Source organism: Lagopus leucura, unplaced genomic scaffold (assembly GCF_019238085.1).
Source record: "Lagopus leucura isolate 7727_CA_CO unplaced genomic scaffold, USGS_WTPT01 Super-Scaffold_100002, whole genome shotgun sequence".
Classification (NCBI taxonomy): domain Eukaryota; kingdom Metazoa; phylum Chordata; class Aves; order Galliformes; family Phasianidae; genus Lagopus; species Lagopus leucura.
Window position 1 is genome coordinate 70,585,133 of NW_024962263.1, and position 25,400 is coordinate 70,610,532.

At 41.0% G+C, this 25,400-nt stretch overlaps 1 protein-coding gene across 3 annotated transcripts in view; it reads left to right on the top strand.

Annotated features, from left to right (window-relative positions):
- VPS13B (vacuolar protein sorting 13 homolog B) overlaps window positions 1-24,950 on the top strand; it is a 415,483-nt gene extending 390,533 nt beyond the window's left edge. For all 3 annotated transcript variants that reach the window (XM_042868778.1, XM_042868780.1, XM_042868779.1), the window contains exons 56-62: window positions 644-1,467; window positions 6,087-6,263; window positions 7,181-7,351; window positions 13,880-14,056; window positions 16,503-16,605; window positions 17,233-17,482; window positions 22,932-24,950. In XM_042868778.1, coding sequence (XP_042724712.1) covers window positions 644-1,467; window positions 6,087-6,263; window positions 7,181-7,351; window positions 13,880-14,056; window positions 16,503-16,605; window positions 17,233-17,482; window positions 22,932-23,177 — 1,948 coding nt within the window. In that variant the 3' untranslated portion in view covers window positions 23,178-24,950. The remainder of the gene's footprint in view (window positions 1-643; window positions 1,468-6,086; window positions 6,264-7,180; window positions 7,352-13,879; window positions 14,057-16,502; window positions 16,606-17,232; window positions 17,483-22,931) is intronic.
- Window positions 24,951-25,400: the final 450 nt, after the last annotated feature.

The window sequence follows — 25,400 nt, forward strand, 5'->3', positions numbered from 1 at the left end:
GGAGTGGAATGTCTTGTACTGTTTTTATTTGAGCTATAATTAAGTATTAATCCCTCAGAAATTGGTCATCAGCAGTACATAATAGTTCACTTGCTAGTTAAACTTGGCAAAGAGCGCTTAACACTGGAGGGGGGGGAAGCCCTCAATGCCATCACTATAAAAATGTCGTGGTGGTTTAGTTGGAGTGCATTCTTCTTTGATAATGTGAAATGGATTATCCATAATAGTAGCCTTCAGTGGTGGCTCCAAGAAAATCCTGAAACAGCTGAGGCTGTACTTGAATTATTAGAAAATTTTATTTGTCTACTTTAATATGTGGCTATATTGAAAATTTGATAGGGCAGTACTCTGTATATAGGGAATTCCTGTCCAATCTATCCTGTTGATTGGTAAGAAAGAGAGAAAAGTGGTGTAGATCTGTAATATTCTGCTTCTTAGGAGGTCTCCTTCAATCTTTCTATCTCCTTCTATCCGGGTGATACCCATGGTGGTGATCAAGGCTGTCAGATCCCATTAATAGGACTTGATGAGGAGTTTCCCATGTTATTAAGTGCAGGTCTCCCCTAATGGCTTTTTTAAGCAAGATGCTAGCTAAACTCAATATACGTATAAAGTAACAAACTTTTTTTTCTCTCACATCCAGAAGTCAAGAGCAGAGCCTGTTCTTGAAAGTGTTTATCAGTCAGCTAAGCCTTGCTGTGTTTGATGATATCACAAATCACAAAGTGTCATCTGAACTCCTGCGGCTCACAGCAGACAACGTTTTCCTCCACATGGCTCCAACAACCAGCTACCTGAGGCCCCTGTCGCAAGAGTTCCAACAGGACACCGGGGAAGGCCTCCCACCATTTTATAGTCTGCAAGTGTATTGTGAGGACTTGCAAGTGGACAATCAGTTGTACAGCAAATCCAGTTTCCATTTTGCAGTCTTGCTGTGCCAGGGAGAGAAAAATGAGACCATGCAGTGGTCAAGAGCGAACAACCTCAGTGTATCCAACAAAGATTTGGAAAACTATAAGGAAAACTGCTTTATAAAGCTTTGCATTGCTTTTTCTGAAGAAGAGAATTTCATGTTTCATGTGAATGACCTCAGCTTTGAACTGAAACCAGCTAGGCTCTATGTGGAAGACACCTTTGTTTACTACATTAAGACTCTATTTGATACATACCTTCCAGAAAACAGAGGCACTTCGCAGTCTGTGAATACTTCTGGTACTACCCAGATACTACCCAAACAAGTGAGAGAGCATGCAAGAGCTTTAGTCAAGCCAGTGAAGTTAAGAAAATTAACAATACAGCCTGTTAATCTGCTTGTCAGCATTCATGCTTCATTAAAACTGTACATAGCTTCAGATCACACCCCTCTCTCCTTCTCCGTGTTTGAGCGAGGACCCATCTTCACCACTGCCAGGCAGCTTGTCCATGCCTTGGCCATGCATTATGCTGCTGGAGCACTTTTCAGAGCAGGTCAGTACTTTTTCATAACCTGTAATATTTTTATTAGGTGCCAGGATTCTGTAATTGTCTCTCAGGCTGAGTAATCTAAATGTTAGCCATGCAATTACTGTTTGGTAATGATACAATATTTTGAGACGTATTTCACATCCCACCATGTGACAGAAGGGAAATAAAATGGCCGAGCAGACACCAGTGAAGATTTGTAAAGCTGTGCTAAACATTAGCCAGCCGCCTGAAGGCTTTACTAAACCCTGAACACAGCATAAAAATGTATTCTAGCTGGCTTAGGTTTTGTCATTTTATGTTACAGTGCTAGACAGAATCAACTCACATTCCTCACATAAACTCCCCAAAACTACGTTTAATCAAATTATTCAGCATGTTGCTCTGCATTCAGGAGTAAATTATAGCCCTGAATGTTGTTTTGTTGTTAAAACTCCTTTTGGCTGCAGTTTATGATTAGGAATCTGTCTTTCTTCATACAGCCTTCATGCTAAACTGGCACACAGATGTTTGCTGTCCTTTGATCCAAGAACTATGAAGTTTGCTGTTACTAACTTTTTCCCAGATAGGATCAATAGTGAGCAATTAATCTGGGAGGTTAGCAGGTACATTCTGTTTCCTGTAAATATTAGTTTATAAATATAAATCTATAAATGATGAAGTTATTTGGTATGTAAATTCTCCTGGTGTGCAGCAGATTTTGTACCTTAAAGATGAAGAACCTCTTCATGACCTCCATGATCACACACAAGTCACATATTCCATACTGAAAGTCTGGGTTTATTTCCCTGCGTATTGATTTTCTGAAAATCTGAGGTATACATCTGTACTTGCAGGAATAGCTGTGACCTGATCTCTGTGCACAGTTACCAGAAATGTATGCATGCATTTCAAGCATCTATAAACAAAAATAGTGAGCTGCTGATCTGGTATTTCACTTTGTTTGTACCCAGTTTGTACAGCTGATTATGACAACTGCTTGTACAGTTGCACACCATAACGTCATGTGTGGATTCAGTATTTCCATACATAGTTGCTTGCAAAATTTGCAGGTTTTGCTTTTTGCTACTTGTTTGGATTTGTTTTACGGTCAAATCCCATAGTACAAAAGGGGAGATCTAGTTTCTTGCTAATTAGGAGTGAAACTGTGGCCAGTAGTAGTCCCCAGTGTGAATGTCTGCCCACAAGTGGATGGGAGTGGTGCTACCAGTGGTGATAGACTGCAGCAGGAAATTGGGGTTATACTGGCTTTTCATCTGCAACATCCCAGGTGAGGCACATGTGCTAGTTACAGATTCCTGAGCCTGGTCTTGGTGTTTCCTCCTGCAGAACTCTTGCAGAGTGCAGCAGTGCACAGGCCACCCCTTGCTTTGGGCTCATGACAGCCTGAAATCGAAGAGATTTAAATACTAAGAAATAAGGTTTGCTTCAGGGTAATGCCTGTTCAGGAAAGCACTTAAGCTTATATTTAGTTATTAATTAAATCCCTCTCACCATTAAAACTAATGTGTATTTTGAAAGGAGTTACCATGATTAGAATGGTGGCTTTCGTGTGTAAGTGTCTGCTCGATGAGACAAAGCAACTGCTTTATTGCAAAGGGTTTGTCAAGCTTGTCATAAGGCTGACTGTGTCAACAAAATTAAAAAGAAAGAAAAATTCCAGTAGAAAGCACCATATAGTCTGCAGACTGAATCCTTTCCTCACTCTCAGGTGAATTACAGGTCTTGGATTGGATTCTTGTGGAAGAGGGCTTGCTCTGCTACATTTAAACCATGTTAATCTTCTGCAAGATGAGGGGATGTTTGGCACCCTTCTGCTTACCACTGTCCCATGCGTAAATTGTTGTAGCATCTGCACAAACAGCATTCTCACAAAGATGTGTGCCTCTACTCCCTGTGAGATACAGTCCTGTTTTACCTCCATGTGTGTGCAAGACCATTGCCACTGTGGGGCACGATTGGCCCCACAGTCTCTTAATGGGAATGTATTAGGCCGCACCATGTGCTACAAAGGAGCAGTCAGGTTCAGGGTCTGGTAGGCAACGAATGGGACTGAAGAGCTCTACTCAAACATGCTGATTAGAATCATAGAATCATGGAATGGCTTAGGTTGGAAGGGATCTCAAAGATCATCTAGTTCCAACCCACCTGCCCCACTGACAAGCATTGCTTGTCTTAATTTAGTGCAACTTGCAATGGAAATCTCCCATCTATTCTAATTAAGTTAGCTTATATTTAAAAGTTATTAAAAATCTGTTTGAAAATATTACTTCTATCAACCACATCTAGCCCTATAATTGCCTACAAAGGAAATGCAGTGACTTTTTCCTAACGCAGTCATAATTTTTCCATATTACTGGATATAATTACTAAGCATACTTTGGGAATTGGTAGCCTAACATGACACTGTATGTTTGCAGAGCAACACAAAACTTGTGAATTGAGCAATTAGTCCCAATTCATCATTTTTTGTTCCCAACTTACTCCACTCCTCTTCCCCGGGTTGTGTTGTGCATGCTTACAATGGATAGCCATGACTTTTGCTCTCACTGCTGACCAAGGAGGGCCACTGCAAACTACACTGCTCTCCCGGGGCACTGCTTTCGCTGCTTCCCAAAACTGACAGCCCGCAGGCTGGGACCAGGTATAACAACCCATCCCCGCAACACCAGGCAGCCCCTCAGCTTTGCAATCAAGCAGTTTCACTCCTGGTTTTATTATGGCTTTCCTGGAATTCTGGCTGGCCAAGCAGGTGTGTGGAACTGGCGTGGGGGTGCTGCTCAGCTGTTGCAGGCATTACCTCGCTGTGTCCTGCAGCTCCCTCCTATCACTTCGCACCATCCCATCACTGCTTTGAGTGACAGGTGAGCAGTCAGGCACTGCTGTCCTGTCAAGCCTGCCTCAGCCAGAGGGATCAAGCTGCAACAGTGTCACCTTGGAGTATGAAGCAACTGCTTCAGGAATGCCAAAAAGCATTTAAAAATAATGAGATGCATCTGGCTGTAAGGGATTATTGCAACATTATTGATCAGAAAAAGCAGAAAGAGCATCTTTTCCATCCGTACATGCCTCCCCGCCCCTCCAGCTTTTCATCACTTCACACAGTGGCAAGCATAATTTGTTAAAAATATGACACGGAGGGAGTAGCAGGCCCGGCCTGCAGCGCTGGCTTCCTCTGCGTCCCCAGCGGCGTGGGCTGCCAGTGGGACGGGATGCTGCTGGGCCGGCGAGCCTGAGAGCTCGGGGCCACTCCGCTCGTCCGGCTGCCAGCAGTTCTTGTTTTTTGTTTTCATAGCACATCCCACCCACTCCCTTATGTCCAAAGCGATTCCCACTTTTTATGCTGCTTGTACTGGAGCTCTCAACCTGCCAGGGCTGAAATGTGGGACAGATTCAACAAGAATAATAGATTTTCCGGGAGCTTAGAATGATAGTATGAGATTAATTCATTTCATATGAGTAACATTTTCTCTTCTGTTGAGTTTCATGATTCAGCCTTCCACAGGAGTGACTGGGAGGGGTTACTAGCAAACAAGGAAAGCATCTGGATAGCAGGAGTGTGCGGTGACGGGATGGGAATGAGGAGGGCAGTGCAGATCAAGGGCCCTCGGCGGGAGAGCAGGAGGCGATTCTGTCTGTCCATCAGCCGTCTGTCCCCATCGTGCCTCATGTGGCTCTGACAGTGCTAGCTTGAAATTCTTGATGCTGAGGCTCAAAGAGCGGGCAGTTCCCGTTTCATGTTTATTGCCGTCTTTGAATCACTCTCTCTGGACCACCAAAAAAAAAATTTTGTAGCAATATTTCCCTAATAAATTCGCTGCCAGCCAGCCTGAGAAAGACAGGACCTGCAAGCAGCTTTCCAGCAAGGCTCGCACAGATTGCTGCATGCTTGGCCATTCAGCAAGCTGCTGGCAACCTTGCATTTATATAGGAAACCAGATCCGCAGATATCTCTCATGGGATATGCGTAGGGAATACTCCCCTATGAGTAACCTAATCAGCATGTAGATGTCATTGCTGTTTACACAACTGTACTGAGAAAAAGACATTTCTCTGGCTTTCACGATGCTTTGAAAGAAACTGATCAGCTTAGAAAAGTTGGGGTGGATTTAAAATAACTTCTTAAGCACTTGTCAAAAATCTGCATCCCCTTTCCTAACACTCCATCAAGCAATTGACCTCCACACTCCTGTAACGCAGAACACTGAATCAGTGTAAACTCGCTGTCACAATTCTATCACATGAGGATGTGAAATCACGACACTGCCTTTACAGCGTATGGAACTGACCGAGCAATCTGAACTTTCAGTGCCGTCCCTCTGTAGCTGTGAGAATCCAGCATCCACCTCCCTAACACACTTTTAGCAGAAATACGGGAAGCTCCTGGAAGGAAGTCATTCTAAAGCTATTTGCAAGTTTGCCAAAAGGATTTCTTTGATTTACGAAGTATGAAAGATTGCCATTTTTGAATTCGTAGTGGATGAGTTATTTCCCGTGTTTTGCTCAAAGGAAGTTCATAATGCGATGAATTCTAGTGTGAAAAAGAGAATTAAGGAATAACCTTTTCACAACTGCTGCTTCTGCAGTTTCTGCAGGCATAACATTTGTCTTGTTTCTCCACACAGGCTGGGTTGTTGGATCTCTGGAAATCCTTGGGAGCCCAGCTAGTCTGGTGAGAAGCATAGGGAACGGCATAGCTGATTTCTTTAGGCTCCCATACGAAGGGCTGACCAGAGGCCCGGGAGCATTTGTCAGTGGTGTTTCCAGAGGAACAACATCATTTGTAAAACACATTTCCAAAGGTAATTCTTCTACTCTGACTCTCCTACTGCTGCTTTGTTGTCATGCACTGTTAAAGAATGTGTTAAAATTTTAAACAATATTGCTTGCAGCTTTATTTGGCTTGCTAGGCTGCAGCGAAATGCTGGGAGGGTAGCAAAGCTCATATATAACATCTTATGTATTAAACAGATCACTGCTTAACTACGGTGCGTAAGAATGTTTCAGAAACTTCAGAATTTTAAACCTCCCACTGGGAAACCCAGCTTGGCTCAGCCAGTATTTCATGTGATAACTTCAGAAATATCGAAGGTGTTCTGCACTTCTGCTAACCATCAGAAATCCTACACTGTGTTGCCTCATCGTATTTATTATTTCTTTAAAAGAAAGAAAGAAAAAAAAAAAAAAGTAGATACAGTTGTCATAACTGTGTAAGTATGCGGATGGGTTTTGACAGAAGGGCAGAGCTGGATTTAAAACACAAGCAGCTTTTGTTTTGCAAAGTCTGTCTAAACAGTGCCATCGCGTGGCTTTGGGCAGCCGGCAGAGATGGCTGCAGCTGCTTGCTGGTGAGTCAGGCTCGCTCAGGAGACGTCCTTGCGGGCTCATTCTGTACGTATTTGTTTGCCTTCCCATCGCCCCCACTCTATTTAGGTTAGACTTATAGAAGTGCGGGACCTAGGGAGGGATGTTCGGATGAGTTGCTTTTCCCACTGGCTGGGCAAACCTGGTGAAGGCTAATGTAAAAGGCGTGATGTGGACCGTAGAAGCAGCGTGGTGATGCTTCACAAATAGTAAAGAATGTTACACATGGGCAACTTTTCAATTGACTTTGCTGTTCTGCTCGTAAGCACAGTATTTCAGCGAGGCAGCGAACAACTCCGTGTTTTAAATTAAAGCATTTTGATCCAGACCCAAATGTATATCTCCATGTATTTAGGTACACTGACGTCAATTACCAATCTGGCAACAAGTCTTGCTCGGAATATGGATAGGCTGTCGCTGGATGAGGAACATTACAACAGACAAGAAGAATGGAGAAGGCAGCTTCCAGAGAATCTGGGAGAAGGACTGAGACAAGGGCTCTCTCGTTTAGGCATTAGCCTTCTAGGTAACGTACCACTAAATATCAAGTTGAGTGATAATACTGTTTTCTGATTTGCTCATAAGCCTTTTCTACGGGTGTGTTATAATTGCAACGTCTGCTGTTTTTCTGTGAAATAGTCACACTGTGTGTGTAGGAGATATCATTTGTTTTTATCAAGGTTTAGTGACTTCGGTGTGTGATTTTTGCTGATAAAATAATTGCAGATACCAAACAAATTTGGACTCGCTTTCTTTGTGAAATATTTGCATCAGAACCTGATGTAAATCTCAGAAAAAAATAATATTCTGCCTTGGGCAGGGTGACTTGTAACTAAGTCAGCACAAAGACGTCATCACGCTGGTGTTTACTTTTCAGTGAGTTATAGGAATGCCTTCCGAAGCTGATTGTTTTTGATGCACTGTAGATATCGGGAATTCTCAGACTTGTTTGAAAACGACTTGAACTGAGCACAGATGTGAAGTAAGCTTTGGTGAGGAATTCTGCTTTTACGGAGAGACCCAGATCATCCCGATTCAGTGTAACTGTGTTAATCAAGCAGCCAAGTGGTTTGATTAGAAGTGAAGATTGCCCCAGCCTTTTCAAAATAGTGCCTAAAAATTTGAAGACTAACCCGTATTAGAAAAGCCTCTGACAGGGGTTTTGCAGTACGGGGCTGGATTTTCTATGTTCCTTCTATTTGTCACACAGCAGAGGAATGCAGTGTTGTATTGTTTGGCAGACTTCCTCAGTGCGTCTTAAGGAGTATGAATCCCTTAGAGATCAAAGTGACCAAAAGCAGTCCAGTGCAAAAGGTTAGAAGAGCTGAAGCTTGAAGGGATTTGTCCTCTTTCCTAATCTTCAGTAGTGTACACAACTTCTAAATTTGCAACCGCAACCCTGAAAGCCCCAAAGAGGAAGTGGTAAAAATGTTACAAGTTTGGGTTAAGTTACTGGAAATTGTTTTAAGCAATAAGGTTAGATGATGTGAAGCACTGTCATTTGATAATGCCTGTAAACTGGAAAGCGAGTGTCCTGGGAGAACTGTGCATGAAGGAGAAATTTTGTATATTAGTGGCTACTTCCCCAATAGCAAGCTGTTACTGGTGTTGCAAATCAAAGGCAGTTCAGAGGAGATTTTATTTTTCCTTCTTGTTTTATTGGGCTAAGGGCAGTCAGGTTGAGAAGGTGGATGAAAGATTATACTTTCAGAAGCACCATGACAGCCTGGTGTATGTGAGCTGGTGAAATGGTTTGGTGATCGTGGCTCAGTTATTAATAAGGCAGGAAGATAATGTGGTGGCTGTCCCCTTCGCCAACACACCAAAGCTCTTCAGAGCTAAAAGTGTAAGCCCAAACTGCAGAGCACAACCTATAAGTTTGGCTATATTAATGTAAAAGTTTCTGCTGTTCAGGAAAGCCGGGAAGCTGTGAAAACGCATTCACAAATGTGCTATTCTGGTATAACGTGTTCCTGTGCACAAGGCTTTGGTTGTTTGCAGGAGGACATCCGAGTTTAGGAAATCAAGATTTACAATTCCAGTGTCTCTAATTTTCCTAAGAAATCAAACTTCTTATTAGAAACTTAGAACTGCATGTCAGCATTTTAAGAGAGCTCCTTTTTAAGCCAGGACCCTGCTCCTACTCCCACTGTTCCTATTTAGAAAGTCCTCACTGCTAAATACGTTTTCTTTTAGCAATGCAAGCAACTAAGCATTCAAAAAAATAACAAGGGTTACTGCATAACTACAGAATGGCAATTATGGGACCTGTCACTGAGGGAGGAGTCAGAAATATTTGAATGAATTTGTAATTTAAACTTGATTTTTTAAAAGACTGTATTCTCTCTGTACACAGCAGCACTCCTCTAAATGGCATCGAGACCTCAGTTATACTTAGACCTACGTTTCAGTTTTTACGAATGCATTAGAAAGCTGTTTCTGACCATTTTGTTTAATGAATGCTATGCCTTCCCTCCAAAAACAGTTGTAGGCAAAGGGAGCTGCTGCTGTGCTGCTTCCTTTCACCGTGTTCCGAGTAAACATGAAAATGCTCACTGCAAAAAGACAACCAGGTTCTTTGTGCATAAGGAAACAAATTGGAGCTGCTCTGTTATATTCCTTCGCAAGCACGAAGAGTTCAGATCAGTACAGGAATGCAGAGAGCAAGACCCCCTGAACTGTAATTTCTATGACATTATAATTGTAACATGGAGAAGTGTAAAAAAGATTTATAGGAGAGTCAGAGTGCTGTTGCGTTTGCAAAAACCATCTGACTCATGCGAGCAGCTTAAAGAACTGCAAATGCAAATTTCATGCCTAGGCACTGACATGTAAGAGCACTTGGCTCACTGATACATTGTGGTATCCACACAGAACGAAGAGCTGCTTTTCTGATTTTTCCAAAAGTCTGGCTCATGGTGACCCCAATTCTGCAAAGCTCTTAAGCATGTGCTTAAGAGCTTTGCTGAATCGGGGCCAAAATTATGTACTCTTGTCTCCTCCTCAGTGCAAGTTGTTCCCAGTGGTACATTCTTAAGTGCTTTGTCCTGTCTCGTTTTAAATGACTCAAGCACTGTCAGGGTGTTGTTTGATTTGATTGTTATCTTTGGCTGGCTGTCTTCTTCGCTAGTTTGGGGGAGACTGCTGGGTCATTTTAGTCACATTCGTACATTAAAAGAAGCAAAAGCTCATGACACGTGTTGGGTTTTTTCCTACTATACGATCAGACAAAAATACAGTGAAATCGTACATAAAATGTTTAGATGACAGGCACTCCCCACCAAGGAATTATCTTTTGTATTTTGCTTGACAGGGTCAAGCTTAAAATAATAAGCCAAGTGTAAAAGAGAATGTTGAAACGATGGGCCTTATTTTCAGCTACTGGTCCTAGTGAAAGTAACGTGGTGAAGTGGCGCCATAAGAAAGTCAGTCATTTCTGAATAACTGAAAAGGTGATAAGTATTAGAAAAGAAAAACATTATTCACAATTTCAAAAGTGCTATTGAATGCTATTCACTTTTTAGGGAAGTAAATTCAGGTTTCTGTTATGAAGGGATGTTGTTGCTCTTACAGTGCCACGATCACCGAATCGAGGCTGCTTGACGTCTGCCTATCTACAAACTGAATTGTGAGAGCCACTAACCCTGCAAGTCTTGCTATTCCACACACCAGTTGTACATATACATGAACGTGAGCCAACGTGAGGTGCACTTTATTTTAGCTGTATTTCCATGTGATGTTATTTTCAGTATGACAGACTTGTGGCAACCCAGAAGGACAATTGCAAAAAGAGAAGGAGCAGAAACACTTTCAGTTTTGGTAGCTTCCAGCCTTGTGGCAGGGCACGGCCAGTTTCTCCTGGTGAGGGACTGGGAATATTTCCAATTATTCCTTGGTCTGAGTTTGTTGCAAGGAAACTGAGCTTTGCTAAATTCTGTGAATTCTGTGAGCCATGTTTTTGCTACATTTACCAAATAATGTTTGTCAATCTGGGCAGGAACCAGTTACTGTCAGTAATCAAATTCGTCTTGAAGTAGTGCAGTGATATACTCTGAAATTTTGTAGTTATCGAAGTATCTCTTTTATGCTTACTGAGCAACATGTATTAACTAGAGTGCACCCCAGCTGATGCTTAGCAGATGTTACGGTGCTGCTGGAACTTCTTTGGTCCAGTAATGGAAGAATATGTTTTTGTTTTGTTGCTTTGGTGTTTAATTTTATTGAGGTTTTCTTTATACAGGCATAATGTGTGTGTACATATGTGGACATGCATATAAAATTGAATGCCTAGGGTAAGGAAGGGAAGAAGAATGGGGAACTGTTTCATAAAAGATAACAATAAAAATAAAAAATAAGAATTGGAAAAAAAAGAAAGAATGAGTGAGAAACATTACAGAGAAAGGGCAGGGACAACAGGAGGACATTAGAACTGCCTTCAGACTGTGAGGGTGAGACTGGGAAAGGAGGAACCATGGCATGTACCTCATGCTCTGCCTCCCTCGCACCCAACAGCAGCAAATGGGGAGAGACAGTCTGATGTAAGTCTGTCCAGCACGATGCTTCTTCCACTGACTTCACATTAGAAAAGGAGAAGCCCCATGGATACCACAGGACATCTGCTTCACCATTTCTGGAGCAAGGAAAGGCACTGAACCTCGTGTGTGTGTTACTGCTGTCTCACTGCTGTTGGGGTTTGAGGTTGTTCAGCCTTCAATTTATATATTTTTTTTCCTTTTCTCACACAAGATGTGTGCAGGAAAGTTGCTGCACAGACCTGACTTCCCCACACACAAATGGTGGGACTTGCCACTCTTTATGTTAAAGGAACACAGTTGTAGTTTGTTACGTGATTTGTGGAAGTGACCACAGCACATGAATGAGTTGTCAGTGTGTTGTGGTTTGAGGTAAGAGACTACGAAGGGTGAGCAGAGAAGGAGGAGAATACTGTTGGCTGTACTTCTTGCAGGTAGGAAGACACAGCTTGCAAAAGGGTTTGAGTGCAGTGGCACCACAGATGAGCTCAGAATGTATGTAAATGGCTGAATAGCAGAAGGTGTGGAAGTACTAAACAACAGGCTAATTAAGCTGTATATTATTTTGGGTACTGTATAAATAATCTTATATAACACAGTCACAGCAGTTTCCATTCTGTTTCCTTGTCCTCTGGGCCTAATTCCAGCTGAGAAGTGCCTGGAGCATACCACAGGTCCTTTGGAGTAGGCTCTTATTTATTATTACCTTATAACATTGCTCAAGTGTATTGCAGTAAATAATTTACTAGTGCTAGGACTTAGGTGGATTACGTTTAATAAGGCAATAACTTCTGTTCTGTTGCTGTGGGTGACCTCGATAGATGGGGTGAAGGAGGTCACAGGGTAATGTAATACTGCAACTTAGCAGAACACCAAGTATTGTTTCATCTCTTCCAATGCAACCCACTTATACAAAAGAAAAGACTGGACAAACAATTCCAATTGTGCAATGCGGTGTTGGATATTATTTTAGACAAACAGCAGGAGCAGCTGGTAAGTGAAACTGAATTGAATTGAAAATTGTTATCACTTCCATGACTTAAAATTAAAGAGCTTTCATGACCTTTGTAAATGAAGAAGAGTAAATCAGCTGAACCCTGAACTTCGGCAAGTGATCTCAATAATAACAGAATATTGTATTAAAAGCAGAGCAGTATTTTCTGGGGAAATAGTATACATTGATCAGCAAATGATGCACATACAGAAATTGGAAGTGATACCTCTAAGAAGACAGGGAAGCTTTTACGGGGGATGCAAGTTGCATGAATTGCCGATGGATAGTATTCCAGGGGCAGGGATCTGGGAAAATGTGTGCTGCTTCTCCTCCTCATCTTTATTTGGGCAGAACACCAGTGTACAGATATTAGTTCATGTTGTTCAAAGTCAGCAACTTCTTCGTTTATCCAGTAACAGTAACTGAAACCATCTGAACACTGGTTAGCGGCTAGCTGACTAGCGTGTGTCATGCTGGTAAACATATGGGGCCAAATAACTCTGCTGTGCTTGTTAGAATCTGCGGAATCATGTCTGCATTTGCTTCCACATACAAAGCAATATCTTCAGAGGTGCTTTGTCGCAGTAGTAATGCCCAGTTCCCAAGGTGAGATGCTGTCCTGTCCTTTGATATTTGGTTTGATATTAAGAGCTACCCAAGGAGCCCACAAACTTGCTTTTCACTGAGCAAAGAACATTGGATCAGGCAAACCATCATTCAACTGATGTCACTTTGTCCAATCGTATTCTTAGTGATTTCCAAATAGCTTATCTATCAAAATTACAATAACTAGAGACATGTCTGTAGTTAAGTGGCTCAAGTAAACTAAAGATCAAAGAAATGTACCACCTCGCATACCTGTTTACATTTAGGAAGATTTAAGTTGGAGTTCTCTGTTGATACTAAAAGCTGGGAAGGTCACTGTGTCACTTGTAAAAGTTTGACCCATGCACATTAAAGTAAAATATGATCGTTTTCACAAAAAAGTAACAAAAAGTCTCAAAGTCTAATTCTGCTAATCTTAGTAATATATCACAAGTTGCATTAGCTTATGAACATTTCTGGCAGTGGAAGAGGATATAAAAATGATCTATTGAATACAGGCAGTTTTTATTCTCATGAAGTCTATCTCAGGCTTATGTGAAAATCTCATTTCCATGAGAACTAAAGTCTTCAAAAAATGGGTGGATTTTATTCCAAGCCCAGCATTTTCAGAATTGCTACACAGAATGAGCTAAATTGTACCAACTCAGCGGAAGCCTTTAGAGAAAGTAGTGGGATGGTGAAAATATATTTTCACATTAAGTGATCTGAACGTTTGAAAAAGTAAAATACCTCAAAACATTAAGAGAATATTTAACTTAAACTGAAGCTGAAGTATTTTTCAGTTAATTGGTTGCATGCTAAATAGCTGTGTAAGGTGGGTGGAGTACCATCTGAAATCCAAACAGCGTTCAGTTGCAGTGACACGATTGCTTCTTCTGGGATATTAATCTCCACTAACTTCTGGGGACTCTTGTTTTTTCAGGTGCAATTGCTGGCATTGTAGATCAGCCGATGCAGAATTTTCAGAGAGAGTCTGAGAGCCAAGCATCAGCAGGGCATAAAGCCAAAGGTGTTATCTCTGGTGTGGGAAAAGGCATTATGGGTGTCTTTACAAAGCCAATTGGAGGTGCAGCTGAACTTGTCTCCCAAACAGGATATGGTGAGTTTCTCTGTTTCCACCGTCTCCCTTTCAATTTTCATGAACAGATCTTTGAAATGCTCTTCAGATACAACTGGCTACATCTAATTACTCAGCTTGAAAGCTTAGAGAAGGAGTTAGAAGTGCCACATCTGTATAGTTACAAAAGTTGTACTCATTTCCTTAAAAAATCAAGTTGTGCTTCTCTCTTGTATTGCCGATCAGTCCTGTAAGGCCACAGAAACACAGAATGCAGAAAGCATGAAGTAATTGTTGGAATACACTGGGATTAGTTACAGAAACATATGTGCTTACAAAAGAGTTATTTACGTAAATGTAATCGAGCAACACTATGTCCAATTACAGCTTTATTTTGCGATTGCTTTGATACAGCAAGGCAAGAGTTGGGTTATCTCTATACAGAGAGAGTTATGTTCTTGGAAGAATTTCCCCTTTATTTTGGAGAACCGTGAGAAGACAGCCCTGTTTTTAGGCACGCGGGTAACTTTTAACTGCCAGAGGTGGGCTGTTAGGCAAGACTTAGCAGCAGTCACGTTGAATGCTCTCACATTGAATGGTAGATGTTTCTGGACCACCAAGAACTGTCAAAGAAGAAAACACCAAAACGCACTGAGTTCTTTGCATCCGGTATCATGAAATGAAAGCTGCTGGTCTGGATGTTTAAAAAGAGGTGGACTGTGGGGGGCAATTGGGGAAGAAAGGCAGGGAGATCTGTTGATACAAGGACAATGTGTCATTAATATTGCTTCACTATATGGGATAAATCTTGAAGATTTAGCTTTTAGCCACTAGCCACATTTTTATTTGTGATGTGTTACTTAGAATGCACGTAATTCTCCTAGAGCTCAAGTTCAGGACATTGTTTCCACACTTCCTATTACATTTAGAACTCATTCCTTGAAGTAATCTATTGAAAGGAATAATTAAATATCTAATTACTGTAATTCTTTAAAATAATTGCCTTAACTTTATCTGCCTTGTAGGAGTATTAAGAATACCCATTGCCCTGAAATGCACATCCAATAACTGTAAAGCCCACATCAGTAAAATCAAAACTCGTGTCTGTTATCATCTCACACTTGTGTCCTTTTTGTTGACTGTGGAATTATTCTTTTTAGACTCAGAGCAGTCTTTATCAAGAAACTTGTAACAGTGGAAGGACACTTCTCATTGCAGATATGGTACACAACACATCATGTTTTCCATGAGCATGTGACAGAAGGAGTTAGCCAGGAAAAAACATCAAAACTGTATCAATAATAGCTGACAGTGCGTGAGAGGAAAACACAAGAGTTCAAGTAACTCTTACCCACAACTGGATTGGAAGTGGGACCGTGCCTCTTGGGGGGGACCAAGGGGTGGGGGACCACACAGAAATAAACACATGTTCTCTCTTTCTCCATCTGTAAATAACATTTTCACTCACATAATGCTGAGAACCTCAGTAAGCCAACTGTTACAACTGGGATGCTGCTTTTAAGTATTACCATCAACATGTGTGTTAAAAATTAAAGGGTTTTCTCAGTGCTGATGTTTTGTTTAAATTATTATCCATTGTGTAAAAAGGAATCTCTAAGTTATTGACACCCTTATGCAAAAAAATGCCTTTTGCTTCAATAGAATGCTTAATTAGCCCCCAAAAAAACCCCAACTTTGTTTACTCAAAGAGTAACTTTGCTTTAAAACTTATGACTACTGCTTACTGCTTAGCCTACTTCCTGTCTTTCTTATTAAAATTTTTAGAACTAGTTAATTTGTGAATGTTTGGCAACCCTCTAATTCTCTTTCTGGTGACTGTACCTCATTTTTAAAAGACCACAAGCCCTCTGAAAGCATACATACTGTATCATCTTCAGCTTTGGATAGCCTATGTAGAACCCTCTTAAACTGCTTCTTCTAGTCTCCATTCTGTGTAAGATTAAGAAGCATTCACAATAAACCAGATGCACTGGGAGATTTCATAAATGTATATGGATCTATGCTTAACAGACTAAGATTAAGTGACTGAACATACAGGACCTAGGCAAGCTTTCCTTCAAATTTGTACCGATTGTGGCACGTACATGGAAGTATTTTAATATTAACGAAGAAAATTAACAACAGTCTTTATTTTTTATACATAAACTATAAGAGGTATGTCCGATCCTTCTCTGGAATGATGGCTCTCAGGAGCATTATGTTTCTCTTAATTGCAAATGTATGGCAAATTTTTAGACCATGCGGTGTTTTGGTTTGTTGTTTTTTCTTTGAATCTTGCTAATGCAAGATCACGGGGGTTAAGTGCACAACTCTTGCATTGTAGTATTTAATGAATTATCTTCCAGAGATGTGACATCACTTTGGATCTGCACTGCTTTATGAACTGCTTTTAACAGATGACATCACTACAACATGTAACTGTTCTGTAGCAAACAACTACTAAAAACCTTAAATTCTCTTACCACAGGTATTTTGCATGGAGCTGGACTTTCTCAGCTTCCCAAGCAGCGCTCTCATCCAAATGATCAACAAGTTGAGCGGGCTCCAAATAGCCACGTCAAATATGTCTGGTAAAATTATTTAGACACTTTCTCATTTTTACATCCACGTTGTTTATTAATAGGCTCTGGCCTGTGGTCAAGTCAACAGGCTGCTTCCCTAGGAAAGGCTGAGTTATGGCAGTTTGTTTAGGAACATTAAACACAAAGGTAGTGCATAGAAACCCAATCTGCAAATGATGGGCTGCTGATCTGCTTCCAGCTTTGGAACTACAGAGCTGATCTTTATTTAATGGCATTCAGTGAGCTCTTATTTATCATTGCGCTGAGCCCAAGAAAAATACTGCACATCTCCAGAAACAGCTGTTAGTGAAGATAGCTTTATTTTCTATGCTGAATTTGTAAGCCGCTTCTCAGGGTAATTTTTCTATTAGGATGGGAAATAGGCTGACCTAGCATGGTTATTAGGCCAACTTTGTATTGAATGATTAGGGAGTTTTGATAAATAACATTTTCACATTTATCCACTAAATCTTGAGTCTTACATTGTTCAGTAATGGAGATTTGGAACGTATTCCGTGGCTTATTTTCTATTTGTAGATGATAGCTACAGGCTTAAGAGCATTAGTGATCAAAAGAAGTCCTTGAGGGTCCAGTGCCTAACACTGACTACTTCTTTTTTTTTCTTTGATAACGCAGGAAAATGCTGCAGTCTCTAGGGAAACCAGAGGTTCATATGGCCTTAGATGTCATGATTGTGAGTGGGTCAGGCCAGCAGCATGACGGCTGCTTGCTGCTCACCTCCGAGGTGCTCTTTGTGGTCAGTATCAGCGAAGACACGCAGCAGCAGGCCTTCCCCGTGACCGAAATCGATTGTCTGGAGGACGATCAGCAAAAAGACCTGCTGAAGGTGCAACTGAAACAACAGAGAGTGCCGTGCGATTTGGAGGTAAAGGCTGAGTGATGTTTTCAGTCAAAGATAAAGTCACAGTGGTGGTGATGCTTTTGGCAGCGGGCACACTCAGCTTTGGGTTGAGAGACCAGAGGTTTAAGTGCCAAACCAGGGCACCCGTTGTTTTCACACACCTCATCATTGACTGTTGCCCTTTGGATAAAATGGACTTGGCTCTTCTGTTTGATTTAGTATCTGTGACAGCGATTTCCTGAGGGAAAAATAAGAGGAAGTGTAGGTTATTGGCAAGCACCACCTGGTTTCTGAAGAAGTTCTCATGCCTAGCTGCAGATATGTGAGGTGCTTGTTTGCCAGTTAGTTGTGCCTACAAAGTCACAGCGAGAACAGCTCCTTTCGTCATTCTGTGAATTCTGTTTTAACAGTTCAGTAATGCTTGATGCATCCTCCTTTCAGTGTGTTTCTTATCTTCCCACTTTCAGGAAAGTGCTTTTTCTTGGCTGCTAGCTGTGTTCAGTTCTTTAGTTATTCCTTCTTCTGCGAATGCTATCTTTAAAAAAGACCAGTTCTCTTGCTGAGATTGGAGGCACCAAGTGTTTGCCAGAAAGAGCATAAATTCTTCATCTTCCTATTGAAAGATCTCTAGGCCATTTGAATACTGAGGTTTTGGATGAATTATCATATTTTAATGGTAGAAGAATGGTATATTTTTACACTTTCGGGAAACAATGTTTATTGTATTAAATTCTCAAGTGGAATCACATGATTCTATGATTTCAAAAGCAAACATATATGTCCTGATTCTTGTTTTTTATAAAAGTATGTCAGGTAGTTAATACACTGCCACACCAGGAATTTCTGTTTCAAAAATGCAAAAAGAATATACGTAAAATAACAGTTAGTATGAGGTGTGCCAAAAGTAAGAGAGGCTTCAGTGTGCTCAGCGAAATCCAAACTTTGCTGGTCACCAAAGAATTTTGCCATTGATTCCAGCAGAACAAGGACTTCATCTGTGTCATGACAATACTTGGAATTCTTATGAAAGGCTTTTGAAATGCTGAATTCTCTATTTATGTTTATTGTCTTTCCAGTAATGTCAGTCTCACAGAGTGCTGTTGACTGAACTTGCCCTTTTGCATCACAGTGTTCCTTGAGGCATTACTTAAATTTGATGCAAGTGGCCAGAGCTCCACTTTTCTGTCCCTGAACACTGTGTGGTTGCTGGAGGCACCCATTCTACTGAATCCAGACCATCCTTCTCAGTCCAGAACTACTGTCCTGGAGGGAAGTTGATTTGTTGCCCCTCAGATTATTGATGCACTCAATTTAACCTAATCCTAACTTTAGCAACAGGCTGTATTGTTTTAATTGGGTTGTAGTAGCCGTGGCGGCTCTTGTCTTTATATTTGGTTATTCATGGGGTGAGGAGTAGGCTGCTGCTCTGTTGGGGGGATTGTCCAAAGATTGCTACAAGATGGTGATGCCTGCCTAGGAGGAGGAAAGGCAAAGGATTGGGAGTAATTCTAGTCCCTATAGCTGCTGCAGCTGGCACTATGTAGGACTGCTAGGCCAAGAGGCTCATGTAAATGCTCCGCTCTACATGACGTGCACAGAATCCAACATTCCTACGTACACATGCTATTACACACCATTGAGTGACCTGCCTCGGAGAGGTACTGGACCAAGTACATGTTTCTTTCTTTAGCTGTGGATAAAAATACAGGACCTTCTACTCCAGTGGCATAGCAATGCCAGGAGCTGTAAGCCTTGAGCAACCCAGCCTCTGTGTACGCAGTGTCTTCTGCTGACACAGACTGAGAGTGCAGTGAAGGGCAATGAAAATGTACGGCATGATAAAAGCAGCGAAGAGTGCGTGTGCCCCAGAAGTGGAGCAAAGTCAATTCTGTAGAGCACGTGACGACTTGGTGAAGACCAACGTTTTTTGCTGAAAAATGCCCAGTTAGGTCTTCCAAAATATTATGGTTTGTGTGTGTATCTTATTGTCCACCCAAAATAATTGCCAGAAGTTTTGTTTCAGCTCTGCCCAAAACAGTTTCTCCCTTTGCCTCTCCTCAGCTTCTTGGAACTATTAGGAAACAAAACATTCTACAGCTGTAATCACCAGAGATGTTATAGAGCATATTTTGCCTCTTTCAGCAGTCGGTGTGCCTGATGGCTTGTTCGCCTCCACAGATATAACTTAATCCATCTGGCTAGGAATAACCTGGATGGAATCTTGAAAACTTTGGCACTGACAACATTGTTATTGAAAGGGAAGCATTAATTGTGCTTGCATTGTCTTCCAAAGTAATTGAGACACTGCATGCTTCCAGACAGGCATCAAACTCTCTAAGAGCCTCCAATTCCAACTGCTGTTGATACAGTTCATTGCAGGCAGCAAAAATCGAAGGGCACTGGAATTTCAGATATTCCAGGATTTCTTTCTGATGTTCTGCAACAGGGTTTTCACATATGCTACCTGTATCATACTTGGAGCTGAAAAACACTCCGTGGATTGTTAAAGAAGTTGTGAGAAGAAAAAAAAACCCTGAAATAACAGACCTTTTTACTCACTCTGCGTGCACAAAGCAGACCATAGTTGTTACACACACATCTGGACCACTACAACAAATATGCTGTAGCTACTGTAGATTTAGAACTGCTGTAGGATTATTCTTTATAAATCGTAGTTGGAGGAATTTTAGGAAAAAAATTAAAGTTCTTAACTCAGAAAATGTGACCATCTAACCTTAAAGGTCGTGTGGTGTTTAAGATTCATCTAGCAGGTGCACTAAGCAACCCTTGTTCAAGTTTTGATTGGTTGAATGGTTTGGTTATTAACATTGCAGATTCTCAAAACAGTTGGTTAAGGAACTTAGTGACAGTGCTGGATCCCATTTAGGGGAGAAAAAAAAAGTTGAATAGCAGCAATTCCAAGTTTTTCTTGTTGTCTTGACAATATAAGCTAAATGGTAACTGGCTGGGCAAGCAGACAGTTACAGATGAGATCATCTGGAAGCAGGTAGGATCCCAGATACTCTGGCCAAGTACAGTTAATATTTCCTCCTGAATAATTATGCTGTATTTGTGGGATGTGGCCTAGGTCTGAATGAATCAAAGAATCACAGACCAGTTTGGGTTGGAAGGGAGCTAGTTCCCAGCCATGGGCACAGAAATACATCTCATCAGACCAGGCTGCCCAGGGCCCTGTCCAACCCAGCCTAGGACACCTCTAGGGACAGGCATCCACAGCTTCTCTGGGCAGCCTGTGCCAGCACCTCACCACCCTCATTGCGAAGAATTTCTTCCTTACATCTCATTGAAAATCTAGCTTCTTTTGTGAGGTTTGCTCCAAAAGTTATGCCTCCTATTTTATTATATTCAGCCATGACATCAGGGCAGATATTGGTGGTATGGCAGCAGAGGGGTGGTCTGACAAAATGGTGCCTGACTTGGAAGTGCCTATGGAGCAAAGGTGTAGAATTGAATCCCTTCATGCAGAAAAAATGGCACCCTTTGACATTCATTGAGGGTCCTATGAATAATGGGTTCACCCAATTAGGTGAGTTGAATGCCAACACTATTTCCACCTGCTTTGACAACTTTTGTCTTTTGGTCAACGTGGAGTCAGAACTATAGTCTAGTTTGCATAGGTGCTGCTTCAGCATATGTCTCTCCTTTCAACTGGTAAAACAGATGGACTGCTGAGGTGCTTTTTCTGTAATGACAGACTGAAGCCATCATTCAGACATTCTCCATTGTTTGCCATGTATCTATCTGCTGCAGCAGCAGTCTGCCTTACGATTTTTTTCCCTCTCCCTTTAAGGAGAGTGTAGAGGAAACCACGTTTTCCTCTGCCCATTTCTTCATTTCCATTGTTTCTATGCACAGGCTCCAACTTTGAGCTTCTGAGTTTGTTTGAGAGCCTGCTTCCTTTAGCATTTTTGTGGTGATGATTGAAAACAGGAGCGTTTCTGCTTGATGAGCAGTAAATTCTTCTCCAAAGGCATAGTTTTGTTTTTTTGGTTTTGTTTTTGTTTTTTAAAAAAGGCAAGGGACTGTTTTGATTTGAATGTGACAGCTGTCACTATCTATGAATCATATTAATTATTTTTTCAAATAAGCAATGGTTTGTTTTAAATGAGCCCTGCAGTCCAAAGATGTGACAAGATATTGATCCTGGCTGTTAAACAGAATCCAATGGCACTGCTTGAAAATACCATCGAGGCATGTGTAAAACTTCCTGAAAGACAGGCTGAAGGCAGTAGTCTTTGAATCCTCAGCATGAAATCCAACAAAGAAAGACATTTTAAACCCTGTAGAAATGAAAATGGTCAGCAGTTCTCCAACTGTAATTAAGAAAGCATCAAAACCTATCCCTAGGATAGTGTCTGCCTTTCTGTTATTTTCACTTTTTGGAAATAAGTTCTATTCTGAATTACTTTGATAATGACAACACTGTAGCATCCATGGTAATATTTCTGAAATACTTTTTTTTTTTTTTCAACTAAGTCAGCTAGCTGGTGCCTGCTTGCATGTTCTCCCTTCTCAGTCTAGTCACAGTCATCTTCAATTTCTTTCTCTTCAGAGAAAAAAAAGGACACAGCAGATTCTTCCAGGGCCAGATTTGCCCATGGCTTTTCATCTAATACTTAACCTGACTGAAACCACATGGTAGATGCCACCTTTCTGTTGGCAGCCTTGGCTTTAGCTAGAGGTGCATCACTGTGACCTTCTTACTAGAACCTTGAACCTCAACATATTTCAGCCTACAAAAAGGGATTTCTTCAGAGTAGTCTCTCCAGATCACCTAGGAGAAGACACTTTGCATGAGGAGTTCTCCATAAATAACATGCCCAAACCACTTTTAGTGAAAATCTTTTCCAAAAAATTCTGTAATTCTATGGATGCTTCTTTGGTTACCAGAGGCTGATGGATGTATCCGGTCATACCTGGGAGGCAGCTTCTAGTTCTTACTCTGAATCGAGTGAGTGAAAGACTTAAACTTACTCAGTTTCCCAGAAATGACTGTGGGTTTTCAAACATTGTACTTTGTGAGAAAGTGTGAAAGTTTTGCTAATCAGAACTGCTGTCTATCTGATAAACACTCCTGGGAGCTACTGGTGTTTTTCTAATAGGGCTTCAGGTATTTTTTCCTGTCTGCAAAGAGCTGGTCCATTGTAAAGATCTTCTCTTGAGCTAGGTGTGTTGGGTCCATCCCTGAAAATCTCCAAAGATTCTGCTTAGACTTTTCTATGGTGGAGCTAGAGCTTCTCAGGCAGAACTATTCAGAATAGCAAAGAGTAGGCCACCAGTCATCCAGGGACAGGAGGAATCTGCTGATTAAAACATCCATGAAACTACTGTAAGAGAGACCCTAGGGAAAAAGATTTTTAACTAGAGAAAATGATGTGGAAGTTACTGTCTTCACGACTAAGTACAGTCACTGTCAATTACTCAGTAATGCCTTTATGTTATCTTATTTCAGGCAGACGGAGTTAGAGAGAGACTGTCAGAACAGCAGTACAACCGCCTCGTGGAGTACGTCACAAAGACATCGTACCACCTCACCCCCAGCACCGCCACAGTGCCAGCGCCGCAAGCCGTGGCTGCCGAGCACCTTCCAACTGTAACCAAAACATATAACTACGTGGTTGATCCCCATTTTGCCCAAGTATTCATTAGCAAGTTCATAATGGTAAAAAATAAAGCCCTGAGGAAAGGATTTTATTAATAAATACTAGTAGTATCTTACCATTTTGACATAACACTTCCTATGCTGTAATGTGTCAAGGAAAGATGCATATAATTTTTGAGGAAGTAGGAGATAATGACCAGGTTAAGCTTTTCTAATCGTGACAGCATTCCTGCGCTGTAGCCAAGATGCTGGTGCTGGAAGGAAGGTGTTCTAGCAAATAAATAAAGTGAAAGGGAAAAGCCCTGGACTATATAGTTCGATCAAAATCCTTTTTCTTTCAATAACCACAAATCGGGGACTAAGGAAAAATTGCATGCATGGAGACATTTTTGCCACACAAAACATATGTATCAATACATACTATATCATATTTTAGGGTCTGCCAGTTTCTGTTGTAAACCAGGTTTATAACTCAGCTGTAAAAACTTGCTCAAGGCTGAGCCTTTCCCCCCACACATGCACTGCCCCCAGCACGCACATCCTAAGGCAAAACATTTTCCCCCACTAAATCTGAAAAACCCAGCGTGGCTGTTTTAAGTTACTTAGTGACAGCTGGGTTTTAGCACCACTTTAACCTTAGAATAGCTTCCTTTATTTGACTGAAGTTTTGCAGGACATTAGTCCTTAATGTAAACTAGTGCCTTTGTGTGGTTTGGAGAACAAAACATGAACTACAGCATGAATTTATTTTTAAAACCGTCTGTATACAGAAACTTTATTTCATCCACCATCAGATTTTCAGAACTTTCAATGTATATATGACACTGTGCGTTGTCTGGTCATTAGCTGGAAGCCAGTAACATGCAGTTCAAAAATTTATGAACCAGAGCTTAGCCTCCTTGAAATCAGCTAAGAACCTATGAGTTCCTAACATAGATGTGCAGGTGCTAAATGCAGCCTTGGTGGATCTTCCTTACTGCTGATCTGACACCACTACACATAGTACCAGTTTACTTAATCCCTATTTTATGCTTATCACCTTTGAAGTGATAAAAATAGGGATACTTAAAAATAACAACCTTTCAGACATTATCTGTACTGAGGAAAATGAGATTTTTTTTTCATTTTGGTCCGAAAGTAAGGACCCACAGGTTCCAATTACAGTAATTAATAGTTAACGATGCCATTGCAGTACACTTTTAAACACATGAAAACAAATGAGCTTTCTAAGTAAGTGCTGAAGTTTTACAGTTTGTAGTAGAGAAGGAATCATTCTGGGCACAGTTAATTATTTTATAAACCAAATCTGTGTAGAGCAGCTTTATTTTTCTAAAGAAAAGATCTTACTTGGCTTTCAAATGTGCTTGTGACTTGTCTCCTCTTCTCTACATACTCACAGACATTCATTTTGTCTCAGGATTCCTGAACGTGGCCAGAATTAGAGGCAAGAACTGGAATAAAATCTGATCAACAGTTAGAGCAAATAGATACATGTTTGTTATTTAATACTTTCTATGCATACCGGATATGACCAAATGCACAGTACCTACGAATGGAGTACTGGCAGTGTTTTTCTCATGAGGTCTTGTTAAATGTGATTTCTAAAAGCCGTTTCTCTCGTGTACTGAAAGACAGAAGCCTGAGTTGTCCTTTCTGAATGTGAAATAAGCCCGTTCCTTATCAACATTTCATACAGTGCTTTAATAATTTTGTCTTTGTTTTAATATCGTTATTTAAAAAATGAATGTATATACACACACTTCATTCCTGAATATTTTGTGGAGATAGTTTAATACTTCTAATTTTGCATATTGATGCATAAATTGTAATATAGAGATTGTTTAAAGATAAATAAAGCTCTTCCTATAATAGTTGTTTCTGTGAGTTACTTGGCCATTCCGTTACAAGTGAAAGAACAGTCACTGTGTAGAACAATAATGATAAAGAAACACAAGCTTCACGTAGACCCCATTAGATTCCTGTTGGTCCCTGGCCTTTGTCATACACCAAAAAAACACAACAGATCCTGACAATGCTTTGGAAGTAAAGAGCTGCTCATTACCTTGCCAAAACATGTGCTGAAATGTTTTACAGTTTTGTGACTGGCTGAATCAAAACAGCATTGCAGTCCCCATTTGAATTAGAGCAATCTGTTCATCTTACATGTGGCACAGAACCCGGCCGAGAGGACACAACCACACCTGTGAAGGATGAGGGATGGCAGCAGCTCAATTCCTAAAACTTTGTAGATTGCAGCCATTGTTTACGCTCTGTTTGTGTTTTCTCCAGAATTATACTGTCTTGGAATAAACACTTGCT